Source organism: Arachis stenosperma, chromosome 6 (assembly GCF_014773155.1).
Source record: "Arachis stenosperma cultivar V10309 chromosome 6, arast.V10309.gnm1.PFL2, whole genome shotgun sequence".
Lineage (NCBI taxonomy): Eukaryota > Viridiplantae > Streptophyta > Magnoliopsida > Fabales > Fabaceae > Arachis > Arachis stenosperma.
The window spans coordinates 121639478-121658644 of record NC_080382.1 but is presented as its reverse complement, the minus strand read 5'-3'; the positions used below and the strand labels follow the sequence as shown (position 1 = coordinate 121658644).

Here is a 19167-nt window from a genome sequence, read left to right as displayed (position 1 = left end):
TATCTACGTAAATTACCCCAAAAAATACACATCAAAGTTTATTCATCACCTCTGCATGCTTTTACCTTTAAGCTTTATTACTTGTAGTCTTAAAAATACATACACAAACACAATTATAAACACAATTTCAAAAAACTTTAGAAGACTATATATACCAATATAACAAAGTTCAAAAAGTTACAATACGCCGCGAATTGAACCAAAGCTACTGCTGCAAAAACTTTAGTTACAATGCAACTTGTGAATACAGAATTATCCAAAGGGTTTTAGAACCTCTGCTTAAAGAGAAAGCTGTCCCAGATGCTCTTGCATTTAAATAACGAAAACGAAGTTACACATATATCCTCATATATAAATCATAATTATTTATTATTTGGTAGTGGTTATCTTTACTGTTATACTGTAAGTTTGTGATAACAAAGCATAATTAATGAGAATGAGAATATAAGTACATGAAATGAAATATAACTTCTCCAAAGTGGGGATGCACTTTAGAGATATTTATCATCAATTAAACAATCAGGAAGAAAAATAAATAAATAAAATTTTTCATGTATGGTTCATCACATTGATGCTTAGTTTGTATTTGATAAAAACATATTGAAAATATTAGAAATATAACTATTTATGTTGTTTTCTCCTATTAGTTTAAATTTTTGAGATGAGTAATTTTATGACATGATATTAGAATTTTATATCCAAAAAATAAAAAATTTAATCCTTAGTAATTTTCAAAACTAAAAACAAATAAAAAAAAATCTATCCAAAAATTAAATAAACCCCAAAAAAAAACTCTTACTTGTTAAAAGAGATTGAAAGCATACAATGTTGGTGGAATTTGTTAGATTTTGTTGCTTATAAATAGCCCCATGAGTCCAACGTTATCTGTCAGAATATCTGTTCCATTTTTTAATATTTTATAAGTTCACACTTCACACTACTAGCTTCCAAGTACTTAACTCACGAAGGGCATGTCAAAGGATGTGGTCTTAAAGGTCCTTCATTCTGCTCTCTTTAACTTGAAAGCTTTTTACTTCATCATTTTCCTTTCTTGCTTTTAATTATCCTTTGCATACCTTAATTAGCTTAAACCGTTGATTAACCATCGATATTCAACAATACAGTCAATCATATTTAGTGAGACAAGACTTAACTATTGTTGTTGTTGGGTCAGAACGATTAAACTGAAATCAATTTGCATTGAATTCGTTCCAGAAGATCGAATTGAAGGTGTCTACCAACTGCTGCGAAGGATGTAAGAAGAAGATTAATAAGGTTTTAGGAAGCATGGAAGGTAATGATAATAATACAAGAATTTAATCTATATACTGTCATTAAGGAAAAAATAACAACAATAAAGTTTAATCATATATAAATAACTGTAAGGTTAGGGAGACAATAGTATAAGTATAAAAAATTAACTTGGATTAATTAGGTAGTCAATTTACTCGTCCACTTAAACAAATGTGGTTGTTCGAATCCTGCCTTATGTGCTCATATTCACGGCAGATTAATCATTGCTTGTTGGGTTGGGAAATACCCTAAAAAAAATTGCATCAAAATTAAATCTATAATCCAAGATCTTTTTCTGCTACTAAAGGGTATATAGATCACTATGGTATGGCAGGTGTTGTGAAAACAGATATAGACCCATTTCATCCCAAAGTAACAGTTTTAGGAAACTTGAATCCAAAAGATTTGATCAAAAAGCTTCAAAAAGCTGGAAAACATGCAGCACTCAGTAGCTATGAGGAACTTAAAGAAGAAAAGAAGGACACAACAACAGAGAAAGAAAAAGAAAACGCTAACAATGATTGTGACATTAGAATTGAGAAAACAAACAAAGATATCATAGAAGTAGTTGAGGATGGAAAAGGTGACAAGGATGCAAACATGTCTACCATAACCGCTTCTAATAATCAAGATTTGCATCATGTTAAGGTTTATCCAAACATGAATTTATATAGGCATGTGAAAACTCATCCTCGGAAATTTTGTTACATAGCGCAGCCATATTATTATGTAGCTGCTTCATACCCTGATGATGATGAAGAAGAATCTTGCCGCTTTCAAGAGCCAAGATTTCAGCCACCATTGGAGAGACCAAGGGTGAGAGCAGAGGATTACTTTAGCGATGACAATACCATGGGTTGCCATGTAATGTGAAACAGTGCGGGAAAAAAAAAGTGGTGGTTTAATAGAACAAAAAGTGGTAGTCTCAAGTGGTACATATTTAAATGCACCAGACCAGTCACATACTTAAGTTTTTAATAAATTTTAATTCCCAAACAATCTCTAGTATTCTACTTTCGCTAGACAAATTAGTCATTCCATTAGATTCTTTTGTCTAATAACGCTACTCTACAAAAGTAATTGATTTAAAAATGTTAACAATTCTTAAGAATTTGGATAATTTTTTAAATAACAATAAAGTAATAATTTGATTAAATTATTAATCTTTAACAACAGAATATGATGAAGACTACCAAGGAAATTAATAAAATATGGATCACTTTGATTCCATAGTGGAAATGAAAGATCACCGACTTTAGTATGATTGGGTGTTTATATAATATCATTCCAAAAGTTCACAAATTCTTGATAGGGTGGTGCATTGGATAAAGGAAACAATGAAGACAAGAGTATATAAGTCAGATGAAACTTTCTATTCCTTCGGGTAGCAGAAGTTGTTAGCAAGATAAAAAATATCTCCCTGCTGAAAATTGGTTAGAATGAAGTAGAGATCAGCTACTTGCAGTATAGATAAAATGAATGAAGCCTCGCAGGGTGGAAAGCAAGTGTTATCAAGTTGAATTGGTTTGCCGGTCAAATAAGTGCCATTTTCAGGAGATAAAATACTTAATTCCTATGCAACTTGTGCAATTGGTAGCTATCACTCATCTATACTGCGTGGACAAGAAAAGATCCACCAATGTGTCCTTTGGATAAGGCATTCGGCATTTAAAAATTGCTAACCAGTCTTAGTTTGTGGAGAACATTAAGAGATGATCTCCAATAATTACAATGGTCAAAGAATATTGGAATTTTCTGGAGTTCCTAGTCATCAATTATTATCAATTTCCTGATCCTGCTGTATCTCTCAGAGAATAATAGAATAAAGCGAGAATATTTCTAGAATCTTTTTTGGAATAATAAGGCCATCTTTAGAAGATCAAAAGGGTTATTTTCTTTTTAAATTAGATTTTTTAAAACCAAAATGATCATGTATTTTACCTGTTTCTGATTAGGGTTTTGTTGAATGGTATATTGGTCCGAACTCCTTGATCATACCAGTTTATATCAGTCTCAATAAAACCGTTTGATGCATACCATCAAAGGATTCCAGATTACATCTTTCCAATTGCTTCATAGCTCTAGGACTAGGACTGAACAAGTTGATATCACAGTAGTGAAGTGTAGGGTTTAGTGCTTTTAGTTATATTTTCTTGCTAACGATCCAAGTATAGAACACCTGGTTGGCTCAAGCCTTGAGGAAATGATTTAATGAATAAAATATGATAGAGAATAATATTTGTACCAATTTTTATACACACTTCGTATACATTTTTAATTAAAAGACTAATATTTTATCTTTCATCTCTTATGAATAACTAATTAACTATCAATACCGTCACCAAAAACTATGGCATCACCAAAAAAAAAAAATTAATTATCAATACCAAGAATAGAAGATGTTCAACAAACAAAAATCATGCATAAAACATTCTGAGTTGAGTCTATTACTTTTCAATCCCTTCCCTTTCCTCTCCTTTTCTCCATGAACCCCACAACATAAACACACACATATATCATTCTAGGAGAAAAGGGAAAGTGTATATGTGTTTCTCCCCGACACCAGAAAGCCCCCAGTCTCAACTTCATTACGCCATTTTGCATCATACAACAACAATTACAGCCTTATCTCATTAGGTGGAGTCAGCTACGTAGATCAAACGATGCAATTAAATCCTATCATGTATTATGTTTATAGTGAGACCATTAAACCACTTGCTTCATCTTATACTTAAACTGAAGCACACATCCAGCAGGAGAAACCAAAACCAAGCAGCTTAAGCATAAACAAAATCATCAAATTCCAACACCGATCATCAAAGACAAACCTTACCATTGAGTTACATAGAATTAAAGATGAATCATTTACATAACAATGGGGTTTTTGGTTTTCCAGAACCAGAAAAACAGTCCATGTCTCCAAGGATAAGAATTTGACAATTAAAACTAAAATACCGAAAACAGACTAATACTTTGCACTAAATTTCAACTATCTTAGCTCTAAAGCCTGCACCTTTGGAGCTACTCATTTGGGTTAATGTTTTAAAAACAATAGACCACCTTGTGGACTCTAGGAGCACGTTTTTAACTCTAAAATATCCCAATTTTGTTTTCACATCTACTGAACAAAAACAAAATAAAAGTCTCTTTGAAACGAATACTGGACAGGGTTCACAGAAGTACCAAATAACTAGAGACAAAAATACCCTCAGTTTGACAAGAATATGTACCCATCTAACAACATTCTGAAATCTCCACCTTCGGTGAACTGTGAGTGAGAAAACAAAACAATCAGACCCTCAGAATCTGAAGCTTTGTGGAGAAAGCAATGGCAACCCAATCTGGCTGAGAAGATGACCACTGAAGCTGCTCAATCTCTGCACCAGCCGTGTACGCAAGAATCGGGTCCAAACCACCCTCCACAGGCTGACCCATCGAAGAAAGGTCCCAAATCAAAGCCTGTGAATCATCCCCAGCTGTACAGATATGGCAAGAACTATGTGGCGCCCAAGCAATGGCATTCACACTTGCCTGGTGCCTCTGCAACTCGACAACTGGAAGTGTCGGAAAACGAATATCAAGCACCACAACCTTGGCACTATCCATTATGATGGTAGCCATGTACCTAGCAGATGTTTGAGTTCAATGAGTTTTAAGGGGCATAAGAACACGGTCCTATTTTTAGTTAGAGTAATGTTAGGAAGTCAACTTTTTTTTCCGCAAGCATTAACCGACTTCTTTAAAATGATTTTGTTTATCTTTAATTCTAGATCATAAATCATAAACATTAACCCTGAACTCTAAATTATAAACCGTAAACATAAAAACACAGTTCTATTTTCAGTTATGCTATCACTTGAACAACAATTTGTTGAACAACACAAAAGATATTATATCCACCATTCAAAACAAAACTAAAAGCCAGAAAATAGGTGGAAACTCCCAGTCAATTGTTTTCGTGTGAAATTGATAGTTAAATATTATCAGATAGTAATTTAGGTAAACATGTCAAAAATCATCTGACGGTTCTCAATTTTCAATTTCACACTGCAGCTGAGTCTCCATGTGCATATCATAAATTCCAATGACGAAGTTAATCCCCCCACCCCCTTTTCCTCTTCTTCCCACAACAAAACAAAATGTGTATCTCAACTGAATCAATTAGGGCATATGCTTAAACAACAATTGCTGAACAGCACATAATAAAAAGTGCTGGCCCCCAACATTTCTCTCAGCTTAAACAACAATTTGGTGAACAGCACACACAATATTATATCCACCATTCAAAACAAAACTAAAAGCCACAAAATATGTGCATAGTATAAATTCCAATAAAAATGCGTAGCTCAAGTGAATGAACAATTAGGGATATGCAATCCATATCAATCTTTATCATATTGAATGTTGAAATTGAGAGTACTGATATCAAGAATTAGGTTAAAATGTTGAAGAAAGAGACGAACCTAGGATCCTGCTTGTTCCAGCCGAGGCGAACCAAGGGAGTATCAGGTTCAGAGCTCTCGTAAATAATGGTGGAATGCTCCTTATCGCGAAGATCAAAAACCCTAACAGAACCATCAGCAGAAACGGAAGCGAAAACCCCAACACCACCCCAGGCAATATCATAAACCTCCTTATCATGCGCAATAAGCTGCGTATCCACAGCCTCCTTCTCAATATCCCAAATCGTGCACGTCGTGTCAATGCTCGACGTCCCGATCCGCCGTGGCTCCGCCTCGTTCCAATCGAATGACGTCAGCGGCCCGCAGAACTCGCTGTTCTTGTTCCCGTTCAGGAGACTCTTAAGCTCAACCCCGCCGCCAACGCCGCGGGAGCCATTGCCGTTGTTGTTGGCGGTGGTGGTGGCGGCGTCGTCGGAGTTGGTGGAGTCAGGGAGGCGCCAGACGCGGAGGAAGTCGGAGGAGGTGGCGAGGAGGTCGGGGCGGGAGCAGTCCTTGTCGGGGATGAAGATGGCTTTGGTGGGAGGGTAGGGGTGCTCGAAGGAGAGGGCGGGATCGGAACGGATCTCGCCGGTGGAGTCGTCGAGCTGGACGATCTCGACCTTGTTAGGGTACTGTTCCAGTAAAGAAGCGATGGCGAGGCGGTACTTCTTGTCGCGGCGGACGCTCCAGTTCATGGCGTAGATGTGCCATGGAGCTTCGTAGGTGTAGATCTCCGAACGCTTTTGCTGCTCGTCGGAACCGTCTTGGGTCGGGTCACTGCTCGCGCCCATCGCTTATGCGGGTCGGACCCTCTGAGTGAGTGTGGTACTCTTAATTAATGAAAATGTTGATTTGAGGAGGCGGCGGATGGCTCAGGGGATTGTGGGTGTTAGGAGCCTCTCATCCTATTTAGCCAAATGGGGAAGACTTTCGGTGGGGTCTACTTAAACTTTATTTCCATTAACGGATTATTATATTTATTTTTTTTCTTTTGAGTTGAGTGACATAGTTACTATTTTATTTAGCCTTTGAAATGGAATTTTAATGCACATTTTTTTCTTTTCACCAGAGGAAAGAAAATGAGAAAGAAAGAAAATGAAGAGAAAGAATATGTCAGTTTAGCTCTATATTATTTTAGATTGTGTTTTGATAATTAAAAAACATAAATATAATTATATAACTAAAAAATTCATCAAAAAATTGTGTTGGCCCGGTGAAATGATTCATAAGGATTTTTTTATTTAAATAAATATATAAAAATTATTATTTATCAAAATACACAAAAAAGAAAAAAAAAAGATCAAAATGCCCATAATCATCTCAAGTGCACAGCCTGCAAATCAGAATTACCCTTCAACTCAGATTTGGTGCATGTGAAATAGAGATTTTGTGTTAAAACAGTTTTGCTCGCTGGAGAAAGGTTTTTGGCGTGCTTGGAAAAATCAAGATGCTTCAAATGAATATATGCAGCACTTGTCAACAACACTCGAGTTTTTTTGCTGTCATTATCATTATATGAAAACATGAGTGTTATTTATTCATCATAACTTATTCATGAATCAAAAAATAGTTATCAATATAAAATTGTTGCACAGTTAGACCAAACAGTAGATGATTAAACTATATTTCAAGAAACAATGTTGTTTTAAAGTATGTTTATAATTTGATATATAATTGAAACATGATGATCAATTTTAACTAGATTCCATTTATTGAAATATAAATTGAATAGAAAAAGAAGCAAGAAGTTCTAGTTCAAGTTCAATTGACCTTTTTATTATTAATATTTCAATCTTGAAGAATCAGTCTCATATTTTTATATATTAAAATTGCTACTAAAGTTACATAAAATCGAACTCACCTATTAATTAGATCACATAAGAACACAAGAGTATATAAAAATAAACGATGAAAACTTCAATTGAGTATAGAATACATAAGATTGACTTATTATTTTATACATTTTGTGAGATTGTAATTATTTTCATCTAACTTCTAAGTTATTAATACATCTATTAATGTCCAAAACCCAACAATAGTGAGAATCTTATGCAATTAGCAACCTTCTCATCAAGGAATAGTTATCAGAAAACTAACATAATCTATAACAAAACAACATAAATAGTATTGGAGATCCAAATAAGCTATCATTTTATCACTCTTCTCTTGTAGCTTTGCAGTACTTGATCCAAAAGATTTCTCTCAATTTACTCCTAAAAAGCCAAAAGAACTAAACCAATATATAATCATAGATGTTTCATTTAATTCTATGTGTAGTACAGGAGGAGTCGAATACAATAGTTGAATCATGCATACAATTATATAAGTAGGGTGGCTATTTCGCGGGTGTCCCACTTGATGTAGCCATTTGCCCATTTTGTAGGTGTCAGCTGCAAAGTGGTGGCAGATCTGCAATACTAGGGGTGGCAAAGCAGGTCGTCTCGTCCCAACCCGTCCTGCTCCGCCTAGGCCCACGCCACGAATGAGAGTTCGCCCCACCAACTAAAATGGATTTAAAATGCTAGTCCGCCTCCATTTTATGGCGGATTGGCGAGTCGGCGGGTTAGTCTGCTTGACTCCTTTTTTTAAATAAAATTCATTAAAAGTAATAAAAAAATAATTTAAAAATACAAATAAAAAATAGTCAAATTATAATATGATTTTTCAATAAAACTGTTCAAAATAATATTCGTCAATAAAATCATCTTTATTTTAAAAAATAAGTCACATAACTTGTACATATATACAAAATTGTAAAACAAAATAAATAAAGTTAATAACTAAAAGAATAACAAAAACAAAAAATGAAAAAAGTATTTGAAAATTATATAATTATAAATTTTGTAGTAATAATTACTCTTTTATTTAATAAAAAAATAAAATAAAAGCCTTCGGCGGATTGGCCTGACAGGTTTGACCTATTTTGCTATCCCTATGCAATACACCCAATTCGCATGCGATAAAGGTGAAACCGAATTTTAATTCATGGCTATTGCAGGTGAGGTGATTCTGACACAAAACTTCTATTTCGCATGTGCTAAGCCTGAGTTAAAGGATAATTTCAATTCGTAGACGGTGCATTTGAGATGGCCATGTGTATTTTAATTTTTCTTTTCTTTTCTGTGCATTTTGATAAATAATAATTTTTATATATTTATTTAAATAAAAAATCGATTCATAAGTCGCTCATTATGGAACAACAAATACAGTTCGGAAATGCCTAACATGGGCTTGTCTTATGTCCAAAAAAATATTATGTATATTGTTATGATAATTATATTTGTAATTAATTAATAATTTATATTTATAATTAATTAATAATTTATATTATTAATAATTATATTTGTAGTTAATTAATAATTTATATTTGTAGTTAAATAATAATTTTTATTATTTATATCTTTCTTCCCTTCATAATAAATAATTATATTTGTAGTTAATTAATAATGATCGTGCTGGACATGTAGTTGATTAAAAATCCATATCCGAAAGAGAAAGGGCAAAATTTTAATTGCTACAACCAATATGGTTCCCTTTTGTTTTTTTTTTTATAGATTGAACACTATCTATATATCTGATTTTTTACTTTCTATTGCCTTGTAGATATGCAAGAAGATTGATGAGGTTGGTTAATTTTCTGTGTAGCCCAGATCGCTGATTTGTTCTTTACGCAACCTTTTTGGGTCATCATTGACTACTTCTATCACAGAATCTGCCATATCTGCATTCCTCAGAGTCATATATGTTGCAACCTTAATTTCTGTAATTGCTTTCAGGTTAGCTTCTGTTTTCTTGTCCACCTCTATTTTCGTTTCTTTGACTGCTTCCACCTGAGCGTGGGTAGCAGCTTGTGTATCCTAAAAGCATGTTGAACAAGTAGTTCTACAATCACATTCATGGCAACTGTAGTCAGTGTAAGAAAGATGTTAGTTCTTTTCACAACCAAATGGTAAAATGATTTCTTTTAAAGGAAAAAGAAAAAAAAAAGATGACATCTGACATTGCCAGTAAAATTAATAATCTGTATTTGTCAAGCGTTTTTTTTTTGTATTTTCTTATTTTGTTAAAATGTCTTATCCCAATTTTTTGTATTTCTGTATCGCCCGCTTGGTCTTGGCGAAGACGTGATAGGAACGACGCAAAGCAGAAATGTGAGGTCGGAACATTTACTGGACCCTACCGACGTAACTAAGGAGGTAATCACGACTTCCAAACTGTACTATCGTGTGTTTGGCATGTTTTGTCAGTCATTAATTAGGATGCGGTGCAAAAATTGGATTAATTTAGTTTTGTCTCTGTGAAGGTCATGGAACTGCTCTGCAACCTCAGCTAGCGTTTTATCGAGTATGTTTTTGAAAATGTGTTGTCTGGGAATAGTATATAGTCCCTTTGCATAAATACCGTATGTGTAAGGGGAAGTTAGATGTTTTAAGATGACACTTTGCATGTATCTGTACCTGGATGATAGGGGGATTAACTGTTTACTGTTGTGAATTAGTGTTATGCTGTACATTTTTTTATTTCAATCAAGTTGAATAATTCCTTCTTGATATGCAGTAGGAGTGTGGTTTTTACGTAGGATGGACTGAGAATCAATGGCCTTGAGGTCCATTAACTCTATGAGTGAGATGTTGTTATTGGATTGAGGACTGAAAATGTCCTATAGTTGATGAAACATAGCGACAAGGGGCATGAATTTCTTGTGCTAACAAATTATAACTCATATGACTTTCATCCCAACCGCATCATCATCCTATTAACACTAGAATATTGTGAGCATGAGTAAATTAGTTAACCCAACGTGCATGCATATAGATTGTAGAATATAAGAATGGTCTAATTATCATTCGTACGGCATGGTTAACTACGTTGGCAACCCTCCTATTTACGTTTTTTTATTTAGATACTAAAAAGTGGAATGTCTCAATGAGATGATTGTAAATCAACATCCTGGGTATTGAAAAATGACTAGGAAATATATCCGTTAAATTTAAGTGTTGAGTAATTATTGTCTCTCATTATGTTCCTTCTAGCCACATCATACCGTGACTTGTTTGATTCAGAATTTTTTTCTCGGCATGATGCTCTCGTTACGTTCCTTCTAGAAACTTTCTCAATAATGGCGTTAGATAACCAAACATCCTATGTTGGGAGATAGGTAGAGCGATACAGGGGAAGCGAGAGAGACACGAGCAGAGAAGGGGGTCAGGAAGACTGCAAGAGATATAATATAGAGAGCCAGCAGCAACAAGAGGGAGTATATATATATATATATATATATATATATATATATATATAGAGAGAGAGAGAGAGAGAGAGAGAGAGAGAGAGACTATCTCCAGTACGAAACTCATCTCAGTCTCTATTTATAATCCACCTGTCATAAAAAAGTAACTCTACATCAATTTTTGTATCATGAACAGTAAATAGGAACTCAAAGCATCTCTCTTCTCCATTAGAAGAAACTAACTTTAGTTCCTGCTATGATCCAACTAGATTAAGTACTTAAAATAATTAAGATTATTTTAGTTACTATTTCTTTAACAACAATATTATTCAAATTTATGAATTTAAAAATAATTTACTATTCAAAATATTAGTATTAAAAAAGTTATAATATAGTTAGCATTTTTAAATTTGTAACGACTAATTTTATAATATGGTTAGTATTTTTAAATTTTATAGATAAAAATAAATAACCAAACCAAAAGTTATTTTTAAATGTGTAAAAATTAAATTTATTTTTTTACCTAAACAAATTTAACTAATTATAATTTAGCATAACAATATACATAATATTCAATACCGATTTAATATAATTAACTATAATTTAAATAATTAATATAAATTATTAATTAACTACAAATATAATTATCATAACAATATACATAATATTTTTTTGGACATAAGACAAGCCCATATTAGGCATTTTCGTTTGTTCATATCCTGGCCCAATGTTAAGGGCCCAGGTCCAATCGAAAGGCCTGATCCAATAGATTAAGCCTAGCAAAGCACCCACCTCCACTCAAGAGGTCGGTGTCCACCCCGACTTGGTACGAAGAAGTCGGTTGTGAGATTAGCTGGCAGGTAAACACTCATTCAAATGAGTAACCGCCCCTAAAATCTCTCTAACCACTTCCTAAAGCCATATCTTAACCTCCATAAGATAGTGGGACGGTTATCACCCTAAAGATACGGCACTACTCCAACGGTGGTTATTGGCTCACCACTATAAATACACTGACACCCCTCAGGTATCTCTAAGTCCAATACTCTCTAAGACCTGCTTACACCCTTGCTAACTTAGGCATCGGAGTGTCCTTGCAGGTACCACCCCCCATTCACACGCGAGCACAAGCCGGACGGAGCCTCCCGAGTTGCGGACCTACCTGGAATTCTCCTCCGTTGCACACTTGGGCCGCCTAACGCCATTCATTGGGCTAATCTCCGGTTACCTACCGTAACATTGGCGCCGTTGCCGGGGACCCGAGAGATCATCCCTCGATGGCGGATAGATTCCATGAAGAAGTCCGTGCGGAAACAGATTCCGAAGAAGAGAATCCGAACGCGGGCAATAACAATGAAGACCTGGCCCAGCACCAGGAAGATAACGACCAGCATAGAGAAGGTACCTCAGGAATGAAAAATCCGAAGGTAAATTCCTCAGATGGTCGCGAATCAGAAAAGGGTGGACCATCCCACGTAACTGAACTAATGGGATTAGTCCATAGCCGCCTAGAGCAATTAGAACAAGAGCGGGAGAGGCAGAAGGAAACCGAAAGGTACCTTAAAGAAGAGATGGAACGGCGAAAAGAGTTAGAAAGAAAACTCTTGCAGCTAGAATCCTCCCTCAAGAACTCCCGCGATGAAGGAGAAGATCAACTCCCGGGCGGAGAGGATCCTTTCAGCGAGGACATAATGAGGGCAAAAGTTCCAAGGAACTTCAAAAGCCCTGATATGGACCTCTACGATGGGACTACGGATCCAAAGCATCATCTTAGCAACTTCAAAAGCCGGATGTATCTAGCTGATGCCTCCGACGCTACGAGATGCAAGGCTTTCCCGACCACTTTATCGAAAGCAGCGATGAAGTGGTTCGATAGCCTCCCCCCGAGATCCATTACTAGTTTTGAAGACCTCTCCAGGAAATTTTGATGAGGTTCTCAATTCAGAAGGATAAAGTAAAACATGCACCGAGCCTCCTGGGAGTAAAACAGGAGGTCGGAGAGTCTCTACGAGCCTACATGGAAAGGTTCAATAAGGCATGTTTAGAGATCCAAGACCTGCCCACAGAGGCAGTAATAATGGGGTTAGTCAACGGACTTAGAGAAGGCCCCTTCTCACAGTCCATATCTAAAAGGCACCCCGTTTCTCTAAGTGATGTACAAGAAAGGGCCGAAAAGTACATCAACATGGAAGAGAATGCCAAATTAAGAGACCTGAGTTCACGACCTGGACCTACTTCCTCCTCTAGGGAAAGGGAAAGGGAAGTCAGGAAGAAGGAAGAACCCGGTCTCGAAAGGCCCAGAAAGTATCACTCTTATACTCCTCTAAAGACTTCTATAGTGGATGTATACAGAGAGATCTGCAACACTGAAAGGCTGCCACCCCCAAGACCTATTAAAAACAAAAAAGGGGGAAGTCGCAGCGAGTATTGCGAGTACCATAAAATATATAGTCACTCCACCAACGATTGTTACGACCTCAAAAATGTGATAGAAAAGCTGGCTAGAGAAGGTCGGCTTGACAGATATCTCATGGAGAGGTCGGACACCCATGGAAAGAGAAAGCGAGATGATATGGACAGGAGAGATCCTCCACCACAAACCCCTGAGAGACACATCCACATGATCTCAGGAGGATTTGCGGGAGGTGGAGTCACCAAATCTTCTCGCAAAAGACATCTGAAGAGAGTCTATCAGGTCGGGGATGACACCCGACCTCCCCACTATATCATTCACAAAAGAGGATGGGCAAGGAATAATCCCCGGGCATGATGATCCCGTGGTGATAACTATGATCCTAGCCAACGCCCACCTCCACAGAATCCTAGTAGACCAAGGAAGTTCGGCGGACATCCTTTTCAAGCCCGCCTTCGACAAACTAGGGTTAGATGAAAAAGAGTTGAGAGCTTACCCCGACACTCTATATGGGTTAGGGGACACGCCAATAAAGCCACTGGGATTTTTACCCCTTCACACTACCTTTGGAAAAGGGGAAAAATCAAGGACTCTGAGCATAGACTTTATAGTCATCGATGAAGGGTCAGCCTACAATGCCTTAATTGGCAGAACTACCCTTAATCGACTCGGAGCGGTGGTATCAACTCCTCACCTCTGCATGAAATTCCCGACTCCAGGAGGAATAGCAACGGTGAGGGGAGATCAGAAATTGGCGAGGAAGTGCTATAACGAAAGCCTAAATCTGAGAGGGAAGGGCAAAGAAGTCCACACCATAGAATTAGGTGGTGCCAGGACCAGAGAAGAGCTGCGACCCCAACCGGGAGGAAAAACCGAGGAGATACAAGTCGGTGAGGATGAAGAAAAAACACTTACATAGGAGCCAACCTAGGGAAACCCTGAAACAAGGGTTGGGTGAACTCCTAAGAGCTAATTCCGACCTCTTCGCCTGGAAGGCTTCCGACATGCCCGGGATTGATCCCGAGCTCATGTCCCATAGGCTCTCGGTTTACCCAGGGTCCCGACCTGTACAACAAAGAAGACGCAAGCTCGGCCCAGAGAGGGCCTCAATAGTAGAAGAGCAAGTACAGGCGCTCCTGGAAGCCGGCTTTATCAGAGAGGTCAAATACCCAACATGGCTAGCCAATGTAGTGCTAGTCAAAAAACAAAATGGTAAATGGAGAATGTGCGTCGACTATACCGACTTGAATAAGGCGTGTCCTAAGGACCCCTATCCTCTACCGAGTATTGACACCCTGGTGGACTCCAGCTCAGGGTATCAATACCTATCATTCATGGACGCCTACTCGGGATATAACCAAATCCCGATGCATGAACCCGACCAGGAGAAAACATCGTTCATCACACCAAAAGCCAACTATTGCTACGTGGTCATGCCATTCGGACTAAAGAATGCAGGAGCCACGTACCAAAGGCTGATGAACAAAGTGTTTTCCTCCCATTTAGGGAGCCTAATGGAGGTATACGTCGACGACATGTTAGTAAAAACCAAGCAAGAAGTCAACCTCTTAACCGACCTCTCACAAGTCTTCGACACTATAAGGTTGCATGGGATGAGACTAAATCCCGCAAAATGCGCCTTCGCAGTAGAAGCAGGGAAATTTCTAGGCTTCATGCTAACACAAAGAGGGATTGAGGCCAATCCCGACAAGTGCAGAGCTATCCTAGAAATGAAGAGCCCGACTTGTTTAAGAGAGGTTCAACAGCTCAATGGCCGACTCGCAGCCCTCTCCAGATTCATGGCAGGATCGGCACTAAAATCCCTTCCATTATTCTCCCTATTAAGGAAGGGATGCCAGTTTGAATGGACTCCGGAATGTGAGGAGGCGTTCCAAGAGTTCAAAAAATTCTTAAGCCAACCTCCTATATTAACTCGACCAATACCGGGAAAAGACCTTGTCCTATACCTATCCGTCGCAAACAAGGCTGTTTCATCAGCCCTGATCAGAGAAGACGAGGTCGGGCAACACCCGGTCTATTTCACCAGTAAGGTTCTACAAGGCCCTGAGCTAAGGTACCACAAACTAGAGAAGTTTGCCTACTCCTTAGTAATAGCCTCACGAAGGCTACGACCTTACTTCCAGGCTCACACATAAGAGTCCGCACGAACCAGCCCATGAAGCAAATCCTTCAAAAGACGGATGTTGCAGGGAGAATGGTTCAATGGGCGATAGAGCTCTCCGAGTTTGATTTAAGATACGAAACTCGGACTGCAATTAAAGCCCAATGCCTCGCCGACTTCATTGCAGAATACGCAGGTGAACAAGAGGAAAAACCGACTACATGGGAACTCTATGTAGACGGATCCTCCAACAAAACAGGAAGCGGCGCAGGCATAATATTGGTAGATGGAAAAGGAACCCAGATAGAGGTCTCCTTGAAATTTGAATTTCCGGCTTCAAACAATCAGGCAGAATATGAGGCCTTGATTGCCGGATTAAAATTAGCAGAAGAAGTTGGGAGGCCTTGATGGCCGGATTAAATTAGCAGAAGAAGTTGGTGCTGCGAAGGTGATGATCAGCGACTCACAAGTGGTGACTTCCCAAATAAGTGGAGAATATCAGGCAAAGGACCCCAGTATGAAGAAATACTTGGAAAAACCTTGGAACACCTTGGGCACTTTGCGGAAACCGAGATAAAACATATAACTCGGGATCTAAATAGCAGAGCGACGCCCTGTCCAAGTTAGCAAGTACCAAACCGGAGGGAACAACAGAAGCCTGATCCAAGAAACCCTCCAAGAACCCTCGGTATCAAAAACAGAAGACGAACAAAAGGTACTTGAGGTAGTCGGCCTAAACCTCGGATGGATGAATCCCTTAGTCGAATACCTAAAATTCGACTCTCCAAAGAGGAGAAAGAGGCTAAAAAGATCCGAAGGGAAGCACAACATTATACATTGGTGAGAAATGTCCTTTAGAGAGGGATATCAACACCATTGCTGAAGTGCGTACCGACCTCAAGAACCTCCGAGGTGTTCGAGGAAGTACATAGTGGGATCTGCGGAAATCATCTCGGAGCAAGGTCACTGGCCAGGAAGATAATCCGAGCAGGATTTATTGGCCGACCTTGCAGAAAGATGCCACAGACTTTGTGAAAAATGCCAGCCATGCCAGATGCATGCAAATTTCCACGTGGCTCCACCGAAGAGCTCATCAGTATAACTTCCCCCTGGCCTTTCGCGAAGTGGGGAATGGATTTGTTAGGTCCTTTTCTCCAAGCACCAGGGCAAGTCAAATACCTGATCGCGGGGATAGATTACTTCACAAAGTGGATAGAAGCGGAACCACTAGCCACTATCACCGCTCAAAGAAGTCGCAGGTTCCTCTACAAAAACATTATCACAAGGTTTGGAATACCTCATTCCATAACCACAGACAATGGAACCCAGTTCACCGACGCCACCTTTAGAAGCCTGGTAGCTAGTATGAAAATCAAACATCAATTCACCTCGGTAGAACACCCACAAGCCAATGGGCAAGCCGAGGCAGCTAACAAAGTCATACTGGCAGGCTTGAAGAAGAGACTACAGGAAGCAAAGGGGGCTTGGGCTGAAGAGCTCCCTCAAGTATTGTGGGCTTATAGGATGACCCCCCAATCCGCCACAGGAGAAACACCCTTCCGACTGGTCTATGGGGTAGAAGCCATGATTCCCATAGAAATCAATGAGCAAAGCCCAAGGGTAATTCTCCACGATGAGGTCGGAAATGTACAGGGGCACAAAGAGGAACTCGACTTGCTCCCCGAAGTCCGAGAAAACGCCCAGATAAGAGAGGCAGCATTAAAGCAAAGGATGACTACCAGATACAACAAAAAAGTCATTCGAAGAACATTTGTCGTTGACGACTTGGTCTTAATCAGAAACGACATTGGGGTCAACAAATCAGGAGATGGAAAGCTCGCCGCAAATTGGAAAGGGCCATACAAAATCAAGGAAGTGTTAGGGAAAGGTTATTATAAAGTAACCAACCTGGATGGCACTGAGTTACCAAGGTCGTGGCATGCTTGTAATATGAAAAGGTACTACAGTTAAAAGCGAACTCTACTCCCTGATGTACTCTTTTCCCAGCTTCATGATTTTTTCCCAAAAAAAGGGTTTTTTCTGGAGAGGGGTTTTTAACGAGGCATCATAGTAGAGGCTAAGGGAAAACATGCTGTCAAAGACCCTTAGTAGCAAAAAGGTACCTTCCCAATTAATAAAGATCTTTTCTACAATATCTCTCTTAATATCCTCCTTTAGTATTTTTAAGTCCTTCTACGAAACGCGCCGACTTAAGCTCGACAAAACGTGAAAATCCCATGAACCGACCTAACATGGTCGTCAGGATGAAACGACGAGGTACAAGTCGGTGTAAAGAGGTTATATAAGTTGATCGTATGAAACTCGGGAACAGTCCGACTTATAAGTCAAAGACAAGAACCCGAGTAGAAAAACTCGGATACATTCCGAGTAAACGAAAAACGCATCACAAAAATAACTTAAGTCATAAAAACTCACTACAGCAAAGTTGAGTATAAAGGATAACAAAAGAGATATGGAAACCTGAAAAAGTTTAAAGTTTGCAGACAAACCTTTGCACGAAAAAGGCTCAAGAAAACAATACAAGCTAACAAAGGTTTTCTTTTCGAAAGGATCAAACATATTCAAAATAGAAAAGCATGTACGCACGCAAAGTAACTTAAACCCTTATCCAAAAAAGGGCGCCTACTTCGATTAGAAAACCCTTATCCAAAAAGGGCATTAATTTTGTTTAAAACCCTTATCCAAAAAGGGCAACGAACAGAATATTTTGTTTACGGCCTTAAAAGGCCAGAAGGAAATTGTTCACCAGCAATAAATAGAAGTTTAAAAAAGAGGGACCCACAGGCCGGGCCCCATATAGCCACAAACATAAAGAAGTCATTTTTTGGACGGAGTAGAGGAATCACCACCACCAGGAGGAACACCACCAGGAGGAACACCACCAGGACCGGGAGGAGGAACGGAAGAAGAACCTGAGGCATCCGTAGGACGAGGAGGAGACTCGATAATTCTCTGTCCCCGAGTCTTCAGGTCTGACTCGGAAATGACCTCGGGGACGGGAGGATCAACGATGGCGCCGTCAATAACCACCTTGTCAGGATGTAGTGGAGAAAGATCCAAGTCGGGAGCGATAACTCTGACTTGTTCCAAGAAAATCCTCCAAGACTCCTCGGCACCATCGGCAATAGAGTCCTCCAACTCGGCGTATGCGTTCGAGAATTCAGCAAGTCCTTCCTCACGGCCACAATATCTTGAAATAAGCTGTGGTAGCTGTCTTGCGCCGTCTTCCTCAGATTAGCCTCCAAAGTACATTGGGCCCGTAGCCTACCCTCCTCCTCCTTCAGGTGATCCCTCTCCTTCCTCAACTTATCTCTCTCATCCTTCAGCTCCTTCTCATGTTTTTCAAAAATACGAAGTCTCCCCTCCAACTCCTCAACCCTCGAGGTTGCACCCAAGGAGCTAAGGGGAGCCTTCTCAAAAATATCCAAAAGCTTGCCACAAACACCCGCCGTCCTAAAACTCTCCTCGGCCATGGTGGTAAGGTGGTTTCGAACAGAAACATCATCCATATGTATAAAAGGATAGATGTTCTTTCGGATGAATGCCATAGCATCCGCCTTAACCCCACCATCGAAGGAAGAAGAGCCAGACTCTGAAGTCTTGCGCTTCTTCTCGGGTTCGGAGAGAATTTGGGCAGAGGGGGGTGGTC

The 19167-nt window shown here is 38.8% G+C and overlaps 2 protein-coding genes and 1 long non-coding RNA gene across 6 annotated transcripts; 1 reads left to right on the top strand and 2 right to left on the bottom strand.

Moving 5' to 3' along the window:
* Nucleotides 1-777: 777 nt before the first annotated feature.
* Nucleotides 778-2128, bottom strand: LOC130936332 (uncharacterized). 3 transcript variants are annotated; one of them, XR_009068091.1, is made up of 2 exons: nucleotides 2038-2128; nucleotides 778-1244 (listed from the first exon to the last, which is right to left on the bottom strand). It is a non-coding gene; the product is annotated as an uncharacterized LOC130936332 (long non-coding RNA). The 3 variants fall into 3 exon arrangements; XR_009068092.1 differs by having other exon boundaries at nucleotides 778-1541; nucleotides 2038-2113; XR_009068093.1 differs by having other exon boundaries at nucleotides 778-1241; nucleotides 2038-2108.
* Nucleotides 907-2166, top strand: LOC130936331 (heavy metal-associated isoprenylated plant protein 35-like). 2 transcript variants are annotated; one of them, XM_057866387.1, is made up of 3 exons: nucleotides 907-995; nucleotides 1216-1294; nucleotides 1628-2166. In XM_057866387.1, the coding sequence occupies exons 1-3, from the start codon at nucleotides 972-974 to the stop codon at nucleotides 2164-2166; spliced, it is 642 nt and encodes a 213-aa protein (XP_057722370.1). In that variant the 5' UTR covers nucleotides 907-971. The 2 variants fall into 2 exon arrangements, with proteins under 2 accessions (XP_057722370.1, XP_057722369.1); XM_057866386.1 differs by having other exon boundaries at nucleotides 910-995; nucleotides 1610-2166.
* Nucleotides 2167-4109: 1943 nt separating this feature from the next.
* LOC130936150 (WD repeat-containing protein LWD1) lies at nucleotides 4110-6632 on the bottom strand. Its single transcript, XM_057866161.1, has 2 exons — nucleotides 5757-6632; nucleotides 4110-4918 (listed from the first exon to the last, which is right to left on the bottom strand). The coding sequence occupies exons 1-2, from the start codon at nucleotides 6524-6526 to the stop codon at nucleotides 4585-4587; spliced, it is 1104 nt and encodes a 367-aa protein (XP_057722144.1). The 5' UTR covers nucleotides 6527-6632; the 3' UTR covers nucleotides 4110-4584.
* Between the last annotated feature and the right edge of the window lie 12535 nt (nucleotides 6633-19167).